The sequence below is a fragment of the Bos taurus genome, chromosome 10 (assembly GCF_002263795.3).
Source record: "Bos taurus isolate L1 Dominette 01449 registration number 42190680 breed Hereford chromosome 10, ARS-UCD2.0, whole genome shotgun sequence".
Classification (NCBI taxonomy): domain Eukaryota; kingdom Metazoa; phylum Chordata; class Mammalia; order Artiodactyla; family Bovidae; genus Bos; species Bos taurus.
The window spans coordinates 88,512,715-88,538,419 of NC_037337.1; the positions used below are offsets into that span (position 1 = coordinate 88,512,715).

At 51.3% G+C, this 25,705-nt stretch overlaps 2 protein-coding genes across 10 annotated transcripts in view; one reads left to right on the forward strand and one right to left on the reverse strand.

Annotated features, from left to right (window-relative positions):
- Positions 1-9,358, reverse strand: part of POMT2 (protein O-mannosyltransferase 2) — a 45,276-nt gene extending 35,918 nt beyond the window's left edge. For 2 of the 3 annotated variants that reach the window (XM_005212200.5, XM_005212199.5), the window contains exon 1: positions 8,368-9,358. In XM_005212200.5, coding sequence (XP_005212257.3) covers positions 8,368-8,831 — 464 coding nt within the window. In that variant the 5' untranslated portion in view covers positions 8,832-9,358. The remainder of the gene's footprint in view (positions 1-8,367) is intronic. The other variant, NM_001192896.1, reaches the window with a different exon arrangement.
- GSTZ1 (glutathione S-transferase zeta 1) lies at positions 8,966-24,465 on the forward strand. 7 transcript variants are annotated; one of them, XM_024997481.2, is made up of 10 exons: positions 8,966-9,312; positions 16,525-16,576; positions 18,388-18,455; positions 18,975-19,055; positions 19,632-19,757; positions 20,891-21,088; positions 21,211-21,289; positions 21,835-21,887; positions 22,632-22,681; positions 23,930-24,465. In XM_024997481.2, exons 1-10 carry the CDS (start codon positions 9,298-9,300, stop codon positions 24,054-24,056), a joined length of 849 nt encoding a protein of 282 aa, XP_024853249.1. In that variant the 5' UTR covers positions 8,966-9,297; the 3' UTR covers positions 24,057-24,465. The 7 variants fall into 7 exon arrangements, with proteins under 7 accessions (XP_024853249.1, XP_024853255.1, NP_001422368.1 ...); XM_024997482.2 differs by lacking the exon at positions 8,966-9,312 and adding an exon at positions 10,625-10,709; XM_024997480.2 differs by lacking the exon at positions 8,966-9,312 and adding an exon at positions 16,208-16,251.
- Positions 24,466-25,705: the final 1,240 nt, after the last annotated feature.

Genomic DNA, 25,705 nt, shown 5'->3' on the forward strand with positions numbered 1-25,705 from the left:
TGTACTATGAGAAATGAAATCGGCTGTCTCTGACCCAGGACTTTGTCTCCTGGCAGCATCCATAGAACAGTGACAGACTAACTGATTAGTTGGTGAGTAGGGTAAAAACAAGGGCTTCCCATGTGGCACTAGTGCTAAAGAACCTGCCTGCCAATGCAGAAGACGTCGGTTCGATCCCTGGGTCTGGAAGATCCCCTGGAGAAGGGAATGGCAACCCACTCCAGTGTTCTTGACTGGAGAATCCCATGGACAGAGGAGCCTGGTGGGGTACAGTCCATGGGGCTGCAAAGAGTCGGGCATGACAAGTGACTAAGCATGCACACAGGGTAAAAATAAAACCCTAAACCCTGATGAGCAAAGGATTCCGAGTTATAGCTTTCCTTAAGAGAAAGGACAAGGCCCCTCAGGGACAGGGGTAGGGGATGACAGAAGACTCCCTGGATCTGGTAGTAAATGCTCTTGCCCAAGTGGTGGGGAAGGGAGGTAGTAAGAATCTTCCCCTGGCCTATGTATGAATGAGGCTGAGTGGAGAGAGGCAGAAATGAAACAAACTGTCTGAATGCTGCCTTGGTTACTGCTCACATTCTTCTGGGTAAAAGCAGGAAAAGATGTAATTATCAGTATGGGGCAATTAGCTGAGGACCCGCAATATGGATGCAGCTGAAGAATCACGGAGCTCCCAAAGCTTACCTGAATGGTGCCCACAGTAAGGACCTTGCTATTCCATACAGAACTCTGGGCAGAGTGAAAACATTGAAAGGTCCTTGGGTGAGCTGTGTGCTCAAGCTCAAAGTGTGCCTGGCTCAGAGATTCAGAGCCACTCTGTCCCTCTGGGTCCCATGATCCCGCCCCTTTGCCACAATCTGAGCTGCTTCAAAGAGAAAAATGATGAAAGGTGAGGTTAAGGTCTCCCTGTCCCTAAAGGGGACTATAAAGGCCACACATACTCATCTTAGCATGGTGAGGAGAGGGGACTCAAGCTCAAGGTCCTGTTGGATACAGGAGCCCTACTCAATCCCTTAGAGTTTCGGAGACGATCTGCCAGGTGCAGGGGTTACCAAAGTGCCGAGGACTGCAGGGAGGACCAGAGCAATGAGCACAGGGACTGAAAGAAGAAGGTCCCTAAGCCCAGGGGCTCACAAGACACAGGAAAGTACACTGGGAAGAAGTGGGGCAAACCTGTCCAGGGCCTACAAGGAAGAAAGGCTTCCTCCTGCCCCCTGTATCCGGCACTGCCCAGACTCCCCACCTGGGAGCAGCATAATCTCTAGGTGGCTGTCTGTAGCTCCTGATGCAGGCCGATTAGACTTGTTAGTTCAAAGAGCAGGGAAAGCACCCAGATTCGACTGACAGGGTCTGAGCCAAGTTCCCATCTGGGAAGGGAAGGTAAAGTGCCCTTGTGGGTGGGGCCCTTGAAACTACTGTTGTGGCTCCCACTGCTGGATGCATTGTTGTATTTATCCTACACATGTCAAAGATTATCCCATTCAGGGACTGCTGCATAGTCAGAGGTGATCCTGTCCCCTCCCAAGGGGTCCTAGAGAAACAATATAATCACAAAAATGGGACATTACAGCTTTAAAGATGGAATGGGGTTGCGGGGGCGGGGGTGGGCGGTGGGCAGGTTCTCTATGAAAGCAATGCCATCTGCTGGACATAGGCTTCAAGTACATATCTTTTAAAAGAAGCAACTATCAACCTACTCCTAAGCTCTTGTTGAAATTAAGAAGAGCCTGAACCATAGTCTTTGGCCTGATCGTGCTGCTTTGAAACTGTGGCTAGCAAGGAAACTGCTGAGTAAGCCTCGTTGGTGAAACGGAAGTGGTATATTCAAGAGCATAGCTGGCCTGGCCCTAGAAGCATCTTGATTTCTCAAACAGAGGTGTTAGCTGTCCCTTTCGAAGAAACTATTTTCCACTCCACCACCTGCAGCAAAGCCCCTGACTCAGTGAGGTCTTGATTCCCAGAGTTTCCTCTTAATGTTTGTGCCTGGTTTACTGATGGTTTGGCTAAACTAAAAGCAGATGGTAGCCACAGGGCAGCAGCTATCATCCAGCCCCACTGACAACTCTGGAAAGACGACTGCAAAAAGGGATAATTGACTGGCACAATGCACTGAATCAAAAGTCAACGCCTGTGCCTTAGATGATATTCTTAAGAAACAGACAAGTTATATTTTTACTTACTCTTAGGCTTTTTCCATTGGCCTAACCATCTGGTGTGTCACTTGGAAGGCTATATATATTAAGAAATTTAAAGCCCCCTTCTTTGGAGCCAATCATGGAAAAAAATCATGGCTGCCTGTCAATGGGACAATCTGGATCTCTCATGAAGATGCCCCCAGTAAAGGCCAGTATTTTATTAAGACTGATTAGAATCAAGCTGTTGATCAAACCTGCACCATCCTGACCACTGCCATCACTGCCAGGATACCACCTGCTGCCACTAACACACCAGGCATGGAAATACGTCTACCACCATTGAGGCACAAAGTAAAGGGTTGTTTGTTTCCAAAGCAGAGGCCATTGCTACATTGCGGAAACTTGCGCTGCCTAACAAAAGCTGGCCTGTTTGTCTTGTAGTAAAGGAAGCCACACTGCATGGGGCACTGACCCTGCCCACTTCAAGGAAACTGACCATATCAGGACTTTGTTCCCCTCTCCAGGCTATCACCGCTGCCCTGCAGCTGCTGCCACCTTTTCAGGTTACAATGTTGATACTGCTATTCCAGTCCAATCACCTTCCTGTAGATATACCACTGTGGCCCTTAAAACTAAACTGTGTCGTGTTCTCAGCACTCCAAACCATCTACAGTCTGACAATGGTGTACCTTTTTTTTTTTCTTTTTTTTTTGCAACGGCCCAGCAGTCAAATTATCCAATGACATTCCAACTCCAGACCATCCACAGGTATCGGATGTTGTCAAGCACTAAACAGTCTTCTCAAAAAGATTTCTGATTATACTTGACTCACTTCCACTTGGTTCATACACTTCAGTCACATAGTTTGGCCACCTAAAACTAGGTGTTTATCTCCTCTTGGCCACCAACTGGGTAATGATCAGGATAAAAAGGGTGGAGCATTATAAAAACCTATTGGAAAATTTGAGATTCTTCCTGGACGATTCCTGGGCTTGGTCTGTCTCCCTTAACAGCAACTCCAGATCAGCCTGGGGGTGGGGGGTGGGGGTGCAAGATTTATAGGATTCTAACTTAATTCTAGTTCAGTTACTTAGATTTTCTCATTGGAGTGAGGTAAAAATAAAGATCACTTGGTTGAATACACTGCTTGTGAAGACCCTCTACAATAGCTCATGTGGGCCAAGGTGGGAGGCATAATAAGTCTCTGTCAATTTTCTGACAGTGCTCATGGCAGAAAGGTCTGGATATTAGTAGTAGGCAATAACTGGAGTAAAGGTGAAATTACAGGTACTAAGTGGGACACAGGGATTATATGGCAGTGGGAGGAAAGAAATAACCTTGCCATCTAGGGAAGGAACATCTTAGGACCCTGAAATGTAAAGAGAAGGGAAATAATTAGAATAAATAGAAAAATAAAATAGAAAAATGGAACTGGAGGAATCAACCTACCTGACTTCAGGCTCTACTACAAAGCCACAGTTATCAAGACAGTATGGTACTGGCACAAAGACAGAAATATAGATCAATGGAACAAAATAGAAAACCCAGAGATAAATCCACGCACATATGGACACCTAATCTTTGACAAAGGAGGCAAGAATATACAATGGATTAAAGACAATCTCTTTAACAAGTGGTGCTGGGAAATCTGGTCAACCACTTGTAAAAGAATGAAACTAGAACACTTTCTAACACCATACACAAAAATAAACTCAAAATGGATTAAAGATCTCAACGTAAGACCAGAAACTATAAAACTCCTAGAGGAGAACATAGGCAAAACACTCTCCGACATACATCTCAGCAGGATCCTCTATGACCCACCTCCCAGAATATTGGAAATAAAAGCAAAAATAAACAAATGGGACCTAATTAACCTTAAAAGCTTCTGCACATCAAAGGAAACTATTAGCAAGGTGAAAAGACAGCCTTCAGAATGGGAGAAAATAATAGCAAATGAAGCAACTGACAAACAACTAATCTCAAAAATATACAAGCAACTTCTACAGCTCAACTCCAGAAAAATAAATGACCCAATCAAAAAATGGGCCAAAGATCTAAATAGACATTTCTCCAAAGAAGACATACAAATGGCTAACAAACACATGAAAAGATGCTCAACATCACTCATTATCAGAGAAATGCAAATCAAAACCACTATGAGGTACCATTTCACACCAGTCAGAATGGCTGCGATCCAAAAGTCTACAAATAATAAATGCTGGAGAGGGTGTGGAGAAAAGGGAACCCTCTTACACTGTTGGTGGGAATGCAAACTAGTACAGCCACTATGGAGAACAGTGTGGAGATTCCTTAAAAAACTGGAAATAGAACTGCCTTATGATCCAGCAGTCCCACTGCTGGGCATACACACTGAGGAAACCAGAAGGGAAAGAGACACGTGTACCCCAATGTTCATCGAAGCACTGTTTATAATAGCCAGGACATGGAAGCAACCTAGATGTCCATCAGCAGATGAATGGACAAGAAAGCTGTGGTACATATACACAATGGAGTATTACTCAGCCATTAAAAAGAATACATTTGAATCAGTTCTAATGAGGTGGATGAAACTGGAGCCTATTATACAGAGTGAAGTAAGCCAGAAGGAAAAACATCAATACAGTATACTAACGCATATATATGGAATTTAGAAAGATGGTAACAATAACCCAGTGTACGAGACAGCAAAAGAGACACTGATGTATAGAACAGTCTTATGGACTCTGTGGGAGAGGGAGAGGGTGAGAAGATTTGGGAGAATGACATTGAAAAAAAAAAAGAAAGAAAGAACCTTGCCATCTAGGGAAGGAACATCTTAGGACCCTGAAAATGTAAAGAGAAGGGAAATAATTAATGCTGTTTGCCTCCTAGGCCCAGAGTCTATACTGCCAAAACACTATGATACAACTAAGGCAACTGGCAGCTGTATATAGCAATCTGACCTGTTGCTGAATCTATCACCCTGCTACAAAATCAGAAAAACTCATGTGTACATGGTCAGTCTTGAACTATCCTCATGTACCTGATGATATCAACATTAATCCCCAACATGGATCTCCCTTCACATGCAAAAACAAAGAATGACACCACCTTCTATCAGTATGCATGCATGCTCAGTCACTCAGTCATGTCTGACTCTTTGCAACTCCATGGACAGTGGCCCACCAGGCTCCTCTGTTCAAGGAATTTCCCAGGCAACAATAATGTAATGAGTTGGGATTTCCTCCTCCAGGGGATCTTCCCAACCCAGGGATTGAACCCAAGTCTCCTGTCTCCTGCATTAACAGGCAGATTCTTTACCACTGAGCCACCTGGGAAGTATGACTGATACAGATTCATATGCTTCTCCTGACACCCTAGGGACCTTCAGTTCAGTTCGGTTCAGTTGCTCAGTAATGCCTGACTCTTTGTGACCCCATGAATTGCAGCACGCCAGGCCTCCCTGTCCATCACCATCTCCCGGAGTTCACTCAAACTCATGTCCATCAAGTCGGTGATGCCATCCAGCCATCTTATTCTCTGTCATCCCCTTTTCCTCCTGCCCCCAGTCCCTCCCAGCATCAGGGTCTTTTCCAATGAGTCAACTCTTCGCATGACGTGGCCAAAGTATTGGAGTTTCAGCTTCAGCATCATTCCTTCCAAAGAACACCCAGGGCTGGTCTCCTATACAATGGACTGGTTGGATCTCCTTGCAGTCCAAGGGACTCTCAAGAGTCTTCTCCAACACCACAGTTCAAAAGCATCAATTCTTCGGTGCTCAGCTTTCTTCACAGTCCAACTCTCACATCCATACATGACCACTGGAAAAACCATAGCCTTGACTAGATGGACCTTTGTGGCAAAGTAATGTCTCTGCTTTTCAATATGCTATCTAGGTTGGTCGTAACTTTTCTTCCAAGGAGTAGCATCTTTTAATTTCATGGCTGCAGTCACCATCTGCAGTGATTTTGGAGCCCAAAAAGATAAAGTCTGACACTGTTTCCCCATCTATTTCCCATGAAGTAATGGGACCAGGTGCCATGATATTCGTTTTCTCAATGTTGAGCTTTAAGCCAACTTCTTCACTCTCCTCTTTCACTTTCATTAAGAGGCTTTTTAGTTCCTCTTCACTTTCTGCCATAAGGGTGGTGTCATCTGCATAGCTGAGGTTATTGATATTTCTCCCGGCAATCTTGATTCCAGCCTGTGCTTCTTCCAGCCCAGTGTTTCTCATGATGTACTCTGCATGTAAGTTAAATAAGCAGGGTGACAATATACAGCCTTGACGTACTCCTTTTCCTATTTGAAACCAGTCTGTTGTTCCACGTCCAGTTCTAACTGTTGCTTCCTGACCTGCATATAGATTTCTCAAGAGGCAGGTCAGGTAGTTTGGTATTCCCATCTCTTTCAGAATTTTCCACAGTTTACTGTGATCCACACAGGTTATACCTTATATAGTGACAGACGCTGCAACTACTCAGTGACACTCACTGCCCATGTGGTTTAACCAAATCACTGAAATGGTGGTCTAAACCAAATCTGTGGCAATCCCAATAAAATTTAATAGAAAATCCTGAACTGCAGTGACATGCACCCCTTCAGATAATATGTTAGAATGTAGGGAAGAACTGGGCCTTAGAATGTCTTTCCATTGGGAATGGGAGTTGCTTTATTAATGAGAGAACTCTTATTGGCAATGACACCAAAAACCAGAGGTCAGTCTAAACATCTGTGTACAGACCATAATGGATAATAGACCGGCCTTAGATTACATCCCAGCTATCTGAAATAAGACTTACTGGTCCTTCCTCCCAACTCCTCCACACATATAATTCTTCCTAGGTGGCCAAATGCAGGACCCTGGAGGGCATAGGTTAATATCACAGGTTGGCCTCACCCTGCTGCTTTGAGTCCTGGTGACAGCAGCCTTAATCAAGTCTTGTATGAGACAAATTAAACAGACTTGGTCCATGCCTCTGTGAGTCAGGCTACCCAGAGTAGCCAATGGAGCTGAACATTCATATGAAGATTTGCTAGAAGCCAAGACAGCTTAAAATCAAGCAGTGAGCCTGTTGGGAAAGACAGTCCTCCATGGCTCTCTTGTACTTCCACATATCTCTCTGGGTATGCCCAGAATGCAGGGCCTTGATTACATTTCACCTGAACCATTTCCCAAAGTTGTGTTTGCATCCAGCAGCCTTGAGAGATGAGATAACGTCTCTCTCTAGGACAAAAAGTATGCTTGCTTATTGCTTGCTATAAAACAGTAAATCCCTTGGGTTTGTTGTTCCTTAGTTGCAAGGCAACCCACTGTGTGCTAGGTGTTCCATCTGAGCCCATAGCGCCACCATGGGGGGTTTCCGGGCCATGAGAAATTGAATCCAGCTTGCCCATATTCATCCTGCGAGTAGTAAGTCTTTTGACTCTGACCCAGGAGTCTCATATCTTCGGTCAGCACTCATGAAATAATAACAAGCTAATTCCTTAGCTTCCAAGTGGGGTAACCTGATAATCTGTTAGCTTGCTTTTTAGTCAAGGAGTTCCATTTCTATCAACCTCTACACTAACTTTCTTCTCAGTGATGCAAAGAAAACATAGGATCACTTTTTGGTCAAACACATTAACCATTTTCAGATCATATAAAGCTCTTCCTCTTTCCAGCTGGAGACTCTTGAAGCTTTTTAAATGAATTTGACTCCTGCAACTCAGTCCAACAAAATCTGTAAGAAAATATGTCTCTCCTCACAGGATGACCCCAGACCTGCCAGGTGGGACACTTGTTATCACCCATGGACACACAAGTTGTTCAGGTTCCTGAAAACCTGTTAGGAACCAGTAGGAACATTCCCACCCCCCACCACCCCCGCCCACTGAGGCGCGGACACCCTGCAGATTAGCAACTCGGGCTGAGGAAATTCTATACTGAGGATTTCCAATTCTCCTGGGAAAGTTCAGAGCATCTTTAAAAGCCACGTGAGGCACTGCAGCACAATCTGCAAGACAGGAAGACTCCTTCCTCACATACTGAGGAATCTCACTGCCACCCACCAAAGCTAAAATCTATTTCTTCTCCCGAAGGATGCACCTGGCCAAAGGCCACCACCAGCAACCTGTATCCCCACCCACCAGCGGGCCCCGCCCCTCCCACTGTGAATCCCGCCCCTCCGCGACCCCGGGCCAATGAGAAGACGCGCCCCTCCTTCCTCGTGGCCACGGCGCCCGCCCAGACCCTCCCAGCACTCACCAGATGTGCGGCGGCTGGTCCAGACGGTGGAAGCGGCTGGCGAAGGACGTCAGCGTCACCAGGGCCAGCAGGGCCCACCGGCCGGCCGCCTCGAAGCGCCGCGAGCTCGGAAGAGCAGGCCGTTTGGGGCTCCGCGCTGTAGCCGCCTCCGTGGCCACGTCCCGGCCTGCGGCCCGAGCCGCCTGGGACCCACATCGGCCCCTCCGGGGGCGCAGTTCGGATCCCGCCAGGCCTCCGCCGGCGGCCGGCGGCATTCTTCCCTTCCTCAGGATGACCCTCCGGCCCGTAGGCACGCTGGGTTTCGTGAAGCGCCCCACCAAGAAGTCACCAGGGGGCAGCTCGGGGTGCCCTGGGAAATGTAGTTCCCTGCGCCGGCTGCGCGGCGCCGGGGCCCGGCCTCTGGGGTGGGCGGGGAGGGCGCTCGCCTCCCGGGCCGCTAGGAGGCGGCTAGTGGCGCACAGCATGACGCGCGGGCGCCGGCCCGGGGAGAAGGCGGGCTCAGAGAGCTGCGGCTCCCAGCGGCGCCGGGGCTGGGGGCGTGGCGGCGGGGTGGGCCGAGCTACCCAAGACTTTGGGGCGCATGCTCGGCCGGCCCCTCGCTTCTACCCAGATCAAAACCAAAGTCCAGACGTCTTGGGTCCGGCCCCTCACTTTTACCGAGACCCAAACCAAAGTCCTGACGTGTTGGGTCCGGCCCCTCGCTTCTACCCTGACCAAAACCGAAGTCCTGACGTGTTGGGTCCGGCCCCTCGCTTTTACCAAGACCAAAACTGAAGTTCTGACGTGTTGGGGGCCGGACCCTCTCTTCTACCCAGACTAAAACCGAAGTTCGACGTTTTAGGGTCCCACTGGGCCCGAATCGTCGCCGAGTCGGAGAGTCGCCGGCGCGAAGTTTCCTGACCCGGAAGGAGGGGCCGCCCGCAGCGCGAGATGCAAGTAGGGAAGGTCTGTGCCGCGTATCTGAGGCGAGGGGCCGCTGCTTAGAAACACTGAGACAACCCTGGGGCCGGGGTCAAAGGTGACGCTCGGCCCCGCCCACAGCTCCCACAAAGACTCCCAGCAGGCCGTGCGCCGCTCGGACTCGGCTCTGCGCCTGCGCGTTGCACAGTGGGGGTTGGAGCGGGGATTGGGCCCGAGGCACGGAACTCGAGGTTCCGCGGGTTGTTTTAGTCGTACCCTTCGTGCTAGTCTCGCCAGCCCCCAGCTCGACCCGCTGGGGCTTCCTAGCACCGTTTCTCGTCTCCCTGTTCTGCACACTGGCCTGCGTACTTTTTCCCGGCGGTCAGCCCTACAGGTCTCAGTTGAGTTCATTTCAGTTCAGTCCAGTCGTGCCCGACTCTTTGCGAACCCGCGGACTGCAGCACGCCAGGCCTCCCTGTCCATCACCAGCTCCCGGAATTTACTCAAACTCATGTCCATCGAGTCGGTGATGCTATCAAACCATTTCATCGTCTGTCGTCCCCTCCTCCTTTCTCCTCCTGCCCTCACTCTTTCCCAGCATCAGGGTCTTTTCCAAGGAGTCAGCTCTTCGCATCAGGTGGCCAAAGTATTGGAGTTTCAGCTTCAGCATCGGGTCTTACAGTTAGCAAATAGCCTTCCAGGGTTGTTTGCATTTTGAGAGAGTGCCAAGGGGAGGTGGTGGCACTTGTGGTCATAACAATCACTTGGAGACTTTACCGGTTTTAATTTGCATTTCCCAGGCCTGTCCCCAAACCGCTATATCGATCTCTTTATTAAAGAGTGAGAACAGCGATTGTAGCTCAAAGGAAGGTGGCAGGAACATCAGGTGGAATATAGCATAGCTTTAATAATAATAGAACTTTCCCTGGTGGCTCAGATGGTAAAGCGTCTGCCTGCAATACAGGAGCCCTGGGTTCAATCCCTGGGTCAGGAAGATCCCCTGGAGAAGGAAATGGCAATCCACTCCAGTATCCTTGCCTGGAAAATCCCATGGTCTGAGGAGCCTGGTGGGCTACTGTCCATGAAGTCGCAGAGAGTCGGACATGACTGAGTGACTTCACTCTTTTAACTTTTAAAATTTAGCTCTGCAAATGCAAAAAGGAATATGGAATGGTTTATGCAGGTATCATTGGTAAGAGAGAGACCAGAAACCGCCCTTGGTTATATCTGCTGGTGGCCCATAAGTAGGAAACGTGAGGGCTTAATGGCATTTACAGTGGTTCTGTGCTCACCCTTAGCACAGGTCAAAGGTATAACATTCAGTAACTAGGTAAGGTGTTTCTTCAGAGATTCTAATCTACTGTTTGCGGCTCTCTAGAGATTCCATTCTGTTTCAGCAGTTGCTGCCTCTGGGCCTCAGGGGCCTCCTCCAGCCTAACCAGGTAAGGAAAGGGAGGCACCGTGGAGCAGGGTACATCTAATTGTGGCCACCAAACTCTTCCTCCAAGGATGTCTACCGCCTATCAGTTGCCCTCTGTGCCAGAACTATCTTCACTTTCCCCATGAAAGTTGCCTTCAGGATAGACTAAAACTCTCAGGCTCAGGAACTAATTTAGGAGGACTGGGTTCCCACTTGTGTCCTTACCTGCATGGAAAGTGGAGTTGGTATTTCGAGGATGATGAAAGCAGGGTCAGGTAGTGAAAGGTTGCTGAACTATACAAAGATGCTGGGATTCTTGGCCTCCAGAGGAGAAGAATTCAATCCGGGGCCAGAGACGAGGCTTGATCGCTCAGAGCTTTTGTGTAATAAAGTTTTATTAAAGTATAAAAGAGATAGAGAAAGCTTCTGACGTAGACATCAGAAGAGGGTAGAAAGAGTACCCGCTTGCTAGTGTTAGCAATGGAGTTGTATACTTTCCAATGAGTTTTTGAGTTGGGAGTCAGCGTTTTTCCAAGATATACATCATCCTTCCAAGTAAGGTCATAAAGTAGAGTAACACCTTTAAAAGCTCTAATATATTTTTCTGGGTCCTCTAAATAGTCTCCCAGATCCTCCTTGATTCTTTGTATTTCTTAATAAGAAAAAGGCTTATTAACTCTCATAGACTGATTATTTCTCCCGGTGGGTGCTTCATGAAGAGGCAACAGCTTGTGTGGCTGTTCCTCAGTCTCTCTGGCTGCTCTGTGCATATGATCCCAGGGATAGATTGGAGAAACTTGCTTTTCTTTATCTCTTTGTCTCCTGTCCTCCATCTCATCTAATAAAGTAGGAGGACAGGAGGGACCTGAAGGAGTCACACCCAAATCTATACCCTTAGGACACAAGTCTGGCATATTTCACAGAGAGAAAAAAGGGCAACACATATGCTATTTGTACCCATTTCCCTTGTTTTCTGCAGAACCAGTCTAATGGTAAAACAGTATTATACTTAAGAGACCCTCCAACTGGCCACTGTTTGCCATCCTCTAATGGATACCATGACCATGCAGTATCACATAGGAAGACCAGGTGTAAATTCTTTAAGCCCTGGGCATCAAATCTATCCATTTTTCAGGATATAGTTCAAAGGACTGAGGCTGGAATAGTTAGCGCCCATCTGTAAGAGAGAAAAAAAGTGACCAGTGCCATCTTTCTACTGGAGGCATCCCTCCTTGCTCTAGATGGGGGTATAGACAGATTTTACACCAAAGCTTTTCTTTCCTGGTCGGACTTAATCTGTCACTTAACTGACGAAGGCGCCGTACTCGTCCCTCTCGGTTCTACCACCGAGACGGGGTGGGGATGTACCAGGGATAGACCTGATGGCATCCCTAACATCCGGCTCTTCACCATTACCTCTGATGCCACCTGGGGTGCAATCAGAGTAACCTTCTGGAATGCCTCCCAGGCTAAGATCGCTGGGGGCACCGTTCATCACCTGAGTGCCTGTGCACGACCCTGAGTATATTCCTGACCACAATAAGACCGATAACGAACATAAAACTGAGATGTTCCTTCCAAGCATCATCATACCAGTATAAGAGCCTCCTAAGCGTCACCACACCAGTATAAGAGTCTCCTCTGGTCCACTAAGACCCAGCGTTACCAAAGTAAAAAAAAACCCATTGTAGTTCCAATCTCAGTAACCTTTAACCTCAGAGATGCTCTTGTAGCTAGAGCTCCATCTAACTTCCAAACTTTTGATTCCTAGTGAGGCTAGGCGCTTCCTGACTACCAATCCAAGTTTGGGATCTAAGTAACAATACACAGTAACAGCATAGCTCATAAGTCCCTTGAAAGTCTATGATGCGACAGATTAGGTTAGTACTCCTAATTTCCAAGGAGTTATGAAATGGTCAAAGAGACCGAAAGTTTGACTGAGAAAGAGTTCGGTCCACATGCTTTGCCCATTTCTGGTTAGTCACCAAAGGAGACATTGGATGCCTCTTGGCATTGGCAGGTTGGTATAAACCCCCGACAGGTTTCTGCCATAAGCCGTATGAGGTCACTGTGGAACCGCAGAGCAGGGCTCCTCACTTGCTTCACGCAGGGCATTTCATTCATTCACACAAGCACAGCGTAGAGTTAGTAAAGTACAGCAGAAAACGTGTTCACTAGGAGAACAAAGAACTAGAGCTCCAAGCATCCTTACCTTGTTCTGAAGAATCCTGGATGAGCCCCCGAGATGAAAGGTTGTTGCTGAACCACGCAAAGATGCTGGGATTCTTGGCCTCCAGAGGAGAAGAATTCAATCTAGGGCCAGAGATGAGGCTTGATCGCTCAGAGCTTTTGTGTAATAAAGTTTTATTAAAGTATAAAGGAGATAGAGAAAGCTTCTGACATAGACATCAGAAGGGGGTAGAAAGAGTACCCTCTTGCTATGGAGTAATGCAATGAGTTATATACTCTCTAAGGCAATGGAGTTATATACTCTCCAGTGAATCCAAAGAGTGTCTGGAGGTTGTAAAGACCAGACCTACTCCCATAATTTACATTTTAAGATAACAGGATTAGCAGAAGGTTTAATCCAGAGACTGTCCTCAGGCAAGGTACATTATTGTTATATAATCCTTGTAAAAAGTTCCCTGGTGACAGTAAAGCGTCTGCCTACAATGCCAGAGACCTGGGTTCAATCCGTGGGTCGGGAAGATCCCCTGGAGAAGGAAATGGCAACCCACTCTAGTATTCTTGCCTGGAAAATCCCATGGACGGAGGAGCCTGGTTGGCTACTGTCCCTGGGGTTGCAAAGAGTCAGACTTCACTATCTATCTATCTATCTAATCCTTGTAAAGACCAAACCTACTCCCATAATTTACATTTTAAGATAACAGGATTAGCCAGAAGGTATAATCCAGAGACTGTCCTCTGGCAGGATACATTGTTATATAATCTTAAGGAATGTAGAGCAAAAAAAGTTTGTCCTTTCTTCCTCCTTGTGGCCACTCCTCAGCAGTGGCCACAGGACTGGAAAAGGTCCATTTTCATTCCAATCCCAAAGAAAGGCAATGCCAAAGAATGCTCAAACTACCACACAATTGCACTCATCTCACATGCTAGTAAGGTAATGCTCAAAATTCTCCAAGCCAGACTTCAGCAATACGTGAACCGTGAACTTACAGATGTTCAAGCTGGTTTTAGAAAAGGCGGGGGAACCAGAGATCAAATTGCCAACATCTGCTGTATCATCAAAAAAGCAAGAGAGTTCCAGAAAAACATCTATTTCTGCTTTATTGACTATACCAAAGCCTTTGACTGTATGGATCACAATAAACTATGGAAAATTATGAAAGAGATGGGAATACCAGACGACCTGATCTGCCTCTTGAGAAATCTATATGCAGGTCAGGAAGCAACAGTTAGAACTGGAACTAGACATGGAACAACAGACTGGTTCCAAATAGGAAAAGGAGTACATCAAGGCTGTGTATTGTCACCCTGCTTATTTAACTTATATGCAGAGTACATCATGAGAAACGCTGGACTGGAGGAAGCACAAGGAAGGAATCAAGATTGCCTGGGAGAAATATCAATAACCTCAGCTATGCAGATGACACCACCCTTATGCAAGAAAGTGAAGAGGAATCGTTACCTCTTGATGAAAGTGAAAGAGGAGAGTGAAAAAGTTGGCTTAAAGCTCAACATTGAGAAAACGAAGATCATGGCATCATTTCATGGTAAATAGATGGGGAAACAGTGGAAACAGTGTCAGACTTTATTTTTTGGAGCTCCAAAATCACTGCAGTTAGTGATTGTGGCCATGAAATTAAAAGACGCTTACTCCTTGGAAGGAAAGTTATGACCAACCTAGATAGCATATTCAAAAGCAGAGACATTACTTTGCCAACAAAGGTCCCTCTAGTCAAGGCTATGGTTTTTCCAGTAGTCATGTATGGATGTGAGAGTTGGACTGTGAAGAAAGCTGAGCACCGAAGAATTGATGCTTTTGCACTGTGGTGTTGGAGAAGACTCTTGAGAGTCCCTTGGACTGCAAGGAGATCCAACCAGTCCGTTCTAAAGGAGATCAGCCCTGGGTGTTCTTTGGAAGGACTGATGCTGAAGCTGAAACTCCAATACTTTGGGCACCTCATGCGAAGAGTTGACTCGTTGGAAAAGACTCTGATGCTGGGAGGGATGGGGGGCAGGAGGAGAAGGGGATGACAGAGGATGAGATGGCTGGATGGCATCACTGACTTGATGGACGTGAGTTTGAGTGAACTCTGGGAGTTGGTCATGGACAGGGAGGCCTGGCGTGCTGCAATTCATGGGATCACAAAGAGTCAGACACCACTGAGCAACTGAACTGAACTTCTTCCTCCTTGAGAATTCCAGACCCCTCTCTCCTTGGGGACCCCTAGACTTCTTATCGACCTCCCTAGGAAGTGACTCAGTAGCAAGCAGCTTGGTGACCTGGTGCCTGCAGAAGCAGAAAGAAACTTGGGTGAAGTGTCTATAGAGAGATGGTAGACAGGGGTAATCTGAGAAATTCTGTTGAGTTCTCCCTCATCCATAAGGCTACATATGTGTCTGCTGGAAGATTCATGAGTGCTAATTACTGGTAATTCTGTCCTGGGTTCTGCTTTGAAATGCTGGGTACCTGGAAGCACCAGAGAAACTAACTTTGAGTCCCAAAAGTTTAGAGGTGATGTCTCACATGCTATTGCCTTCAGGGGCTTTAAAGCAACAAAAACGAGGGACAGGACCATGGCAGATCTGAGAGGGCGTGCTTTCTCTAAAGGGGGTTATTAATGGTCTCTGGTCAGTGTTGCTACTCAGAAAACAGTCCAGTATCGCCAGACTTTTTTTTTTTTTTTTTTTTTTTAAGGAAAAACAGGCAACAGGATTATATATAAAACAATATGATTTTTAATGTTAGCAACTAATTGAAAGGTTTTTAAATACAGTATAGACCAAACAGAACACTGTGGGCTGCCAGCTTGTGACCTCAGCTTTGGAGTCAATGGGCATATTCCCTAGCTGTTTTAATGAGATCACTTGAGAGCATGGAGGACTGGTAGCTGGAATGTTGAAAGAGATGGGCACCAAAGCTCAGAAAATTAGATTTTCCAATATCTCTGCCACTGTCAGAAGGTATTAAGCTGTCATTTTAGGGCAACCCTTCGTTTCACAGATGAGGGAGCTGAAGACTAGAGAAGGCAGGGCTCTGTGCCCAGTCACGCAGAGCTAGTTCCTGCCCTGGGACCAGACCCCAGGTATGCCAGCTCCCAGCCCACTGCACCACGTGAACTACTACCTCAAAACTACGCCTCCTGTCTGCCCGGGACACCAGACCCGGCTCCACCAGAAGCAGAAAAGGCTTCCCACAAGTTCAAGAGGCCTTCTGACCAGACTCAAAGTTCCCCTGATGCCTGTTTAGCCCAGCTTCCCATTGGCTGGTAGTAGGATCCACCCCTTTAGAGTTACTCCCCCTGCCCTGCAGCTCTATGAGAGTGGATGTTCCCTGAGAGGCCAGGGGTCACCACAGCAGCATGGCTGAATCGAGCAAGGTAAGGAAAGCATTTGCAGACTGGCTTCCCCTGTGGAGAGTCCCTGGGACCTCAGGGACACATGACAGCACAGTTGGAGTCACCACACGACCCCCAAGGCTTCTATCCCAGATAGCTCTGAGTCTGGCCTGAATTTTCCCGATGCAGGCCTAAGGAAGGAGGCCTGGCTTGCTGGGAGCCTCCTGGCTGGGAGTTGCCTCCCCTCCAGTGGACTTCTGGGGCTGAGAACCCACCAAGCATGGGTTAACGTGCCTCCTCTTCCTCTCTCCTCAGCCCATCCTGTATTCCTATTTCCGAAGCTCCTGCTCATGGAGAGTTCGAATCGGTAAGAGCTGTGCCTCCACTGATAGCCAGGGTGGGGTAGGGTGGAGGGAAGTGTGGGTGAAAAGCTGGGTACCAGCTTTTCAGGGTACCACCCCCAGCAGATCTCCTGGAGCCCGCAGCCTTGAAGGCATGTCTACCTTGCAAAGCCAACAAGAGGAAGGAAGGGGCTGTTTTTCCTCTTGGACCCGCCACCTCTCCCACACTGCTCTCCAAAGCCCCGTAGCAACCATGCTTCAGGCAACCTCAGAGAACTCAGAGGTCCTTGGTAACTGGCAGGGAACAGCTGGCATTCCTCACTTCTTATCTTATTTGATCTGGCAAATTAAACAGAACTGGCCAGTGTCAACCCCAGAGGCCTCAGGGAAGGAGAAACCGCGGCCCCTCTGGTTCAGTCCTCATCTGACCCTTCTCTCACTCAGCTTCACTCAGCCCTTGGCCAAGCTCAGAGTCATAGGCTCTTGCCGAGAGAGAATGGTGCTGAGTGCTTTTGTGTCCATGACTCCATTTAAACCTGAACAACCCTAGGAGGGAGTTATTACTGGTGTCACCATTGTACTGGTGGGGAAACTGGGGCACAGGGAGATTGCCCAAGGGTACTTGCCCAAGGTCACGTAGCCAGTAAGGGGCGGAGCTGGAATTTGACCCAGCTAGTCTGGTTCCAGAGTCCATGTTCTTTCCTACCCTGCGCTGCCTGTCAGCTGGGGAAACGGGCACAGAGGCTCATGAAGTTACCTGCCCAAGGCCATGAGGCTAGCGGGTGAATGTGATGGCATTTGAACCCCGGCAGCCTGCTACCAGGAGCCCGGTCCTGACTACGAAGCCATCCTCCACGACCCCCTCTTCCCACAGGCCCCTGGTATTTGCTAGATTCGGTGGGCAAGAGCATCGGGCTGCCGGAGGACACGTTCCTCGAAGAAGACGCCCTCCTCCGGCCCACAGCCTCCACCCTGGCTGGGCCAGACCAGCAGCGTGGGCGCTGTCTCTGCGAGCCCGGTGTGCCTTGGCCTCCGGCCCGGCCCGACCACGCTCACCCTCCAGGGTGGAGCTGACCACAGCTGACAGAGCCCAGTGTTCTCCAGGCTCTGCAGACTGTGACATGTCTCAGCCTCCTCTCCTCATTCCTTTGCCTGATGCCGGTCATCGCCGTATTTTAATGCACAAGTGTGCACACTTTTACAGTCTCCTCCACTGCGATTGACTGTTTTACCCTCACTTTGCCGGGATGGGTGGTGGGGGGTGGGGAAACATCAAAGGAGGAGGAGAGGAAATCCAGCCACTAGGAGTCCCAGCTATGCCTCTCTGAGACCACCAGAGAGTCCCAGCACCCTGCTTGGAATCTGCAGTCAACAACCCGAAGAACAGAGAGAATGGGTTAGAAAGGGCTTCCTCTCTAAACAGAACCAGAGTGTCATCAGTCCATGTGGGCCCTGCCTGGTCACTGAGTGCCTTCCCTCAGCCCTCAGATGGCTTTGGCTGGGGAAATGAGTGCGTGTCTCCAACACATCAGCCCCGCTCCCTGCTAGGTGAGGCCCTGCAGGGGGCAGAGATGACGGGGACACTTCCCTGCTGTCCTCCAGGAGCCCACGGCGTGGGCTCCCCAAAGGCCTCCCCTGGGGATACAGTGAGCCCAGGAGGAAGAGAGACAGAGCGTCAGGGCCCTGGGGTAGGAGAGCAGATGCTGGTCAAGGGAGATGGGAAGCAGGGCCCAGGACTTCCCCCAGTGGTGCAGAGAAAGAAGACTCCATCTCTCTGGTCACCCTGGGGAATGTGGTCGGAGGCGGTCACCCAACTGCCGTCTCCCATCTCTCCTAGCTCTGGCCTTGAAAAACATCGACTATGAGACAGTAGCCATCAACCTCACAAAGGATGGGGGCCAGCAGGTAAGGAGGCCGCCCCCAGGCCACGATGTAGGAGGCAGAGGCCTCGGAGAGGGGCCCAGCAGGGGATGCAGACTTCTGCCCATGAGGATGAACCCTGTAGTCCTGTGCCCTGTAGTCCCCACGGCCGGAGAAGGCTGCTGGCTTTCCCTCATGGGACAGGGCAGCAGGCTGTGCAGCAGCTGCCGGGGCCATGGGGAGGCCCAGGTTCCAGGAGATATACCACAGCACGACTCCAGGAGGGCGGGTGGTGAACCCTGCAGAGGCGCCTTGGTGGCCACATACGAGGTGCAGGGACAAGCACACAGCCAGGCCACTGGGACAAAGCTTGTGTCTCAGCAGCCACTGGGCTTCGGGATTCTGCACGGATTCCCCCAGGTGTCACCCGGGGCCTTGGAGCCAGGGCCTTCCCCAGGGAGGTGGGTGCAGGTGGGCAGTAGGCTGGGGGCTTCCTGCTTGCTCCTCTCTGCTTTAGCTGGCTCAGCCCCGGCCACCCAGTCCACCAGAGCCTCGTCTCCACAGTTCTCTGGAGAATTCCAGGCCCTGAATCCCATGAAGCAGGTGCCAGCCCTGAAGATTGATGGGATCACCATCGGCCAGTCCGTAAGTGGAAGCTTCGGGAGACCCCGCATGAGTATGGGGCCTGGACAAGAGGACCTCACGGACCTTCCTTCCCTGTGTCTACCCAGGGCGCCCAGCTCTTAGGAGGGACGCAGGAGGGAGGGAGGTTGCCCGCTTGCTTTGGAAACTGAGGGGAGACTTAAGCATGGGGGGAGCCCAAGCTCAGCAGGACAAGGGCCCAAAATGAGCTTGTCCTCCTGGGGAGCCTCTTGGCTTCACAGGGCTCGAGGGGAGGATGGTAAGAAGGATAAAAAAGGTGGGGTGGTGATTTGGGCTTCCCCGGGTGGCACTAGTAGTAAAGAACCTGCCTGCCAATGCAGGAGACGTAAGAAACCTGGGTTCGATCCCTGGGTCGGGAAGATGCCCTGGAGAAGGGCATGGCAACCCACTCCAGTATTCCTGCCTGGAGAATCCCATGGACAGAGGAGCCTGGTGGGCTGCAGTCCGTGGGGCCACGAAGAGTCGGACGTGACTGAACGACGTAGTGCAGTGGAGGAGTGGAAGAGGAGGAATCGGCCGTCCCCTCTGGTCCCTGTCTCACTGCTCCCCTCTGGACAGCTGGCCATCATCGAGTATCTGGAAGAGACCCGGCCCACGCCACGACTCCTGCCTTGGGACCCAAAGAAGAGGGCGCAGGTGCGCATGGTGTCAGACCTCATCGCCAGTGGTATCCAGCCCTTGCAGGTGCAGCTCCTGTGTGTGTGCGCTCCCTCCCTCCCCTCGCTCCTGCAAGCCCACCCTCGGCACCCAGCTCGTCAGTGGGTGGGGGCTGGGGGCAGGAGGACAGAGGGGACCCTCAGGGACTTGGCCCTGGATTGTGGGGCAGAGGGAAGAGGGGAGCCAGAAAATACCCATCCCCCCGGGGGCCCCCAGCTTTCCAAGGACACCTCCAGAGGCACCACCTCCCTCTGAGGTGGGAAGGGGCTAGGAGGCAGGGAGAGGTGAGCCACCCAGGTCCTGCCTTGACCCAGAGCAGCCTTCCTTTCACCTGTTCTCTGTCATAGACTGGGATTCGCTTCAGATTTTTTTTTTTAATTGTCACTGGTAGAACAGAAATGGAGAAGGCAATGGCACCCACTCCAGTACTTTTGCCTAGAAAATCCCATGGACGGAGGAGCCTGGTAGGCTGCCGTCCATGGGGTCGATAGAGTCGGACACGACTGAGTGACTTCACTTTCACTTTTCACTTTCATGCATTGGAGAAGGAAATGGCAACCCACTCCAGTGTTCTTGCCTGGAGAATCCCAGGGATGGGGGAGCCTGGTGGGCTGCCGTCTATGGGGTCACACAGAGTCGGACACGACTGAAGCGACGTAGCAGCAGCAGCAGTAGCAGAACAGAAAAGTTTTAAAAGAGTTCATCTGTTTTTTAAAAAATTCATCTGTGCTAACTCCTGACTTTGCAAAAAAGAAAATAGCCCAGAAAGATGGAGTGACTTTGCAAATAAGTAAATAGCCCAGGGCTTCCCTTGTGGCTCAGCTGGTAAAGCATCTGCCTGCAATTCAGGAGACCTGAGTTCAATCCCTGGGTTGGGAAGATCCCCTGGAGAAGGGAAAGGCTACTCGCTCCAGTATTCTGGCCTGGAGAATTCCATAGACTGTATAGTCTCAAGGATCCAAAAAAGAAGAAAATAGCCCAGAGAGGTGGAGTGACTCAAGAGTGACAGACCCCGGACTGTGCACCTGTGCCCCCTTGTTGCTTTTTTTTTTAACAAAGGAAGTTAGAGCAGACAGACATCCATCTGGATCTCCTGAAAGCCTCCTGTGTGCCTCCCCCATCCTGCCCCCTACCCTGTATCAACACCCCCTCTTCACAAGGAACCATGTCACGGAGAAGCACTGGACACAAGGGAGAGAGGCCTTGGGGTGCACCCCCACCTTCCATGTCTCTGCTGGAGTCACAGGCTTCCAGACTGCAGGGGACTCTGGGGCAGCCTGAGAAGGTGGCCTGAGAAGATGGTCACCTCCCTTCCAACCCGGGGCCCAGATGGGAGGAAGGAGCTCGCAGGGTCCAGGGTAGGACAGGTGTACAGTCAAAGGCCGCATGGGAACTGGGCTTGCCTGAGGGGCCTTGGCGGAGTGGGTGGGCTCAGCCTGGCTCCCAGAGCTCACCCCTGATTTTTCCTTGGGCCACACAGAACCTGTCTGTCCTGAAGCAGGTGGGACAGGAGAACCAGCTGACCTGGGCCCAGCAGGCCATCACTTCTGGCTTTAATGGTGAGTCCCTGCTCCTGTGAGCTGCCCCCTGGTGACCTCTCAGAGAAATGGCCCTCACACCCAGGGCCCCGGGCATCTACAGCAACCTCCCAGGCCCTTTGGCCTTGACAGTGGTGGCATGATGGGCAGGGCTGAGGGGGCAGTGGGTTGGGCAGCAACCAAACCTGACCCGAACCCCTGGTGCTTCTGGGACCCTCACGCCCGAGGCCTTTGGAAGATAAGAGGCCCAGCTTCTGCTCCACTGCCCACTGCGGGCAGGAAGCCAAGGCCCGCAACGCGGCGCCCCTCAGCGTGAGAACCACTGCCTTGGCCAGCGGCAGGTCTTGTCCTCTCGGGAGGGAAGAGTAGCTGCAATTGCCGAGGGCAGGCACCCCCACACCCCATCACCCATCTCCAGGCCCGATGGCCGCATTCCCTCCAGCACACACTCCAGCCTTGCTACTCAAGACAGCTGCCCGTGTCATAGCTATGGATGCCAAAGCCCAGAAAGGCTGATCTCCCCTTTCCGTGCCCAGAGTGAGAGTCGCCATGTTGCCTCCCCACAGCTCTGGAGCAGATCCTGCAGAGCACGGCGGGGAGGTACTGTGTGGGGGACGAGGTAAGCCCCTCCCCGGGCCGCCTCAGGCTGCCGCCGTCTCCCCCTGAGACTCAGCCGCCTCCCTCCAGCCTGGGGCAGGCTCCGTCTCCAGAGCTTCCCAAGGAGGCGGCTGCGGTGGGCGTGGGGGAGGGCATCCTCTGTGTTAAGCAGAAGTTGGCTCGTGGGGCGCTCCTGTGGTCCCCTTGGTCAGCTGCCTCAAGAGGAAGTGAGTTTCTCATTCCTCGAGGTATTCAAGTCAAAGGCCTCATCTCCAAAATGCAGAGGTGGTCCAGCTGTCACATGAGGGGTTAGACTAGACAGTGTCTCCATTCCCTTCCAGTGACAGGATTCTAGGGTTCAGGCATCCTCGGCTCATATAGGCTGAGGCCCTGGCCCTGTGGTAATTCTGGTTCCTGAGCGCCACCCCCAGCCCGCACCCAGAGGCATCCTGTCCCTGCTGGGCGCCCTCCCTACGTGCTGGTGGTTTTTAACGAGGACAGTACTGTCCACTGAGGCAGGCGGGCCTTCTCTGGCTACCCACAGAGCTGGTTGTCAGGGCAGCTGGAGCTTAGCTGGGAGAAGTGCTTCTACCCAAGGGACAGACCCCGCCTGGGCCCACGGGAGACAAGCAGGGGGAGGGCAGCCTTGGGGTGGGTAGAAGGGCCAGAGACAGATGGCAGCGTCAGAGGCCAGCACCCCGGTACAGGCACCAGCGTGAGCCTGAGGTGCACCCCCTGATGAAAGCCCCCCTGACCCTCTTTGCAGGTGTCCATGGCTGACCTGTGCTTAGCGCCGCAGGTGGCAAATGCTGACAGGTAAGAGCGCGCCATGGCACCCTTTCTCCTCCTCCTCGCCGCTCCCCTCAAAACACCCAGCTTCCTCCTACTGTCAGGCCCTGACTTCATCTACTGAGGTGACATCTCATGCAGACTCTCCCTGACTGGCCAACGTACCCCCCCCCCACCCCGTGCCAGGCCACAGCAGCCACTGTGGCCCATAGGAGACGGCCAGGAGAAGCCGGTGTAACACCGTTGCCATGCCCACCACAGCCCAGGGGATGCCTCATAGTCCCTGCTCCCAGGAGGGGGTGTCTCACCTGGTGGACACTCCTGAAGGAGACTCTCTGAGAGCCTGCTCTCTCCCGTGTGGTGTGTCTGTGCCCAGCAGTGAGCTCTGCTTTCCTCCCATCAGCCCTTCAGGAAGGCCTAGATAGAACCTCTCTGTGGAAGGCATCGTGCTGAGCACTGCTCTGTGTGTGTGTGTGTGTGTGTGAGAGAGAGAGAGAGAAAGCATGCACATACACATGCGTGTGCTCAGTTGCTCAGCTGTGCCTGACTTTGGGACCCCATGGACTGTAGCCCACCAGGCTCCTCTGTCCATTGGATTCTCCTGGCAAGAATACTGGAGCGGGTTGCCATTTCTCACTCCAGGGACTATTACAGTTATGGAAACACTAACAAGAATGTGTTGGAGAAGGAAATGGCAACCCACTCCAGAACTCTTGCCTAGAGAATCCCGTGGACAGAGGAGCCTGGTGGGCTGCTGTCCATGGGGTCGCACAGAGTTGGACACGACTGAAGTGACTTAGCATGCATGCATGCATTGGAGAAGGGAATGGCAACCCACTCCAGTATTCTTGCCTGGAGAATCCCAGGGACAGAGGAGCCTGGTGGGCTGCCATCTGTGGGGTCGCACAGAGTCGGACACGACTGAAGAGACTTAGCAGGAGCAGCAACAGGAATGTGTAGACACATTCCCTCCCCTCAAGAAGCTCATGAAATGGCTGGGAGATAATCTGTATATGAGAGCCCAGAACCAGACTTACACATGTAAGTCGTGTAGACTGCCACGGCAGCCCGTTCCCATTGAGTGGGAACATCGGGAAATGGTCCTGCAGGAGACCCGCCCCTCCGCAGAGAGCTCCCTATGAATGCAGCCCCCAACCGGCAGGCCGCCTTCCTAGGCCTGCGCCGGCCAGCCCCAGGGGCTTCATCCAGCCCTGCCCGCCGCCCACAGGCTGTGCCCTGCGGACCTCGGCTTAGATGGATGTTTCTCTGCCCCAGGTTCAAGGTGGACCTCACCCCCTACCCTACCATCAGCCGCATCAACAAGTCACTGCTGGCCTTGGAGGCCTTCCACGTGTCTCACCCCTGTCGGCAGCCAGATACACCCCCTGAGCTGAGGGCCTAGCTCTCAAACTGCGCCCCACTGGTGCTGGGGCAGGAGGCAGGGAGGGGTGCAGGGGCGACACGGCCTGGGCTGAACTTACCTGGAAATGAGCGAGCCCTGACTGCAGAGAAGCAGAAGACCTGAACCCTCGCACTGGCTCTGCCTTCCCACCGGGCTGGTCTCTGCCTCGCCCCTTCGTTTGGCACCTGTGGGCAGGGTGGGGTGGGAGGATGCGGGAGTGGGTAAGGCAGGAGGTTACCTGGTGTCCGGGTCCCAGGCAGTCAGGAGGATGCAGTAAATGTAGGCTGAAACGTCTGGCCAGTTTACCGGAGCCATGAGGAAGTCTGCGTGTGTCTTCTCATCTCCTCGACTGTTAACTGACTTCCGAGACAGCCCACCCTGGAATCTGATCATTAAACTAAAGCCCAGGTGTCTGTGTTGTGTCACTTAAAGCTGAGCTGGGTTCCAGAAGGTGAACCCTCTTCCTGGCTGGAATCCCCCTGCGTCTGGACCAGGAGAGTCAGCCAGCCCCTTGCCCACCCACTGTGGTTGGCCTGGCCCTCGGGACTTAAGGGCCAGGAAGAAAAATAAGCCCCAAAGCCTGCCTGAGAGAGTCAGACAAGACCCAGGAGAGAACAGGTATGAGAAGCAGGAGAGAACAGATATGAGAAGCAGGAGAGAGAGCATCCTGTGACCAGCTGAGCGCCCAGGGCTGAGAGTGGTACCACTTCTAAGGCTCTCTCAGCCAAGCCCCTCATCTTCAGGGGTGGCGTTCTCTGGACCAACCCCAGGGTTTGATACTTAGGATACATCCCGTTGTGAATGGTCCTGGGAGTGGAGGCAGGCTCCTCCACGGGCAGCATAAACAGCCTCCAACTGGTGAGCTCAGGAGACCAACCTGGTAACAGCTTACCTTGGGCTTCCCTGGACCAGGTCCCCAAGCCTGGCAGTGAGCAGCCAGAACCAGGACCACGTCTAGACAGAGATGATCTCCCCACCGCTCTCTGTGGGGAGATTGGGGTCACTTCTGGGAAAGAAACAAGATGACTTGTATATCCTATACCTGAGATTTATCTTCCCCTGTGTAACTGAGGTTTAAACGGGGAATTAAGATATATGTGTCCAGTCCAAATGGAAGTCCCCTCTCTTTTCTTTTTAAATATTTACTTATTTATTTGGCTGTGCCGGGTCTTGCTCGCAGCATGCGGGATCTTTAATTGCAGCTTGTTAACTCTTAGTTGCAGCCATGTGGGATCTAGTTCCCTGACCCAGGATCAAACCTGGGCCCCCTGCATTGGGAGCTCGGAGTCTTAGCCCCTGGGCCATCAGAAAAGTCCCTGTGAGTCCCCTTTTCTTGAGCTCCAATCCTAGGGCACCTAGCTCTTCCCTCTCATCCTGGGCTCCTTGGTGGCATCTCATCTCTTAGATGACCTGGGTTCCAGGCTCTCCAGTAACCAAGGTGGGCTACTCTGGTCCCAAAGCGAGTTTGTCCCGGTGGAGACAGACAGAAGCACAGGAAGGGAGATGAAACACAGCAGTGGAGAGGGAGGCTGTGTGTGTCCTGCTCTGCTGCCGTCTGGGCCCTTTCCCCCAGATTGCTCCAGACTCGCCTGGCTGCATCAGGCTCCCCTGGGCTCTCTCCAAGAAACCTTGAGATCAGAGACTAATCT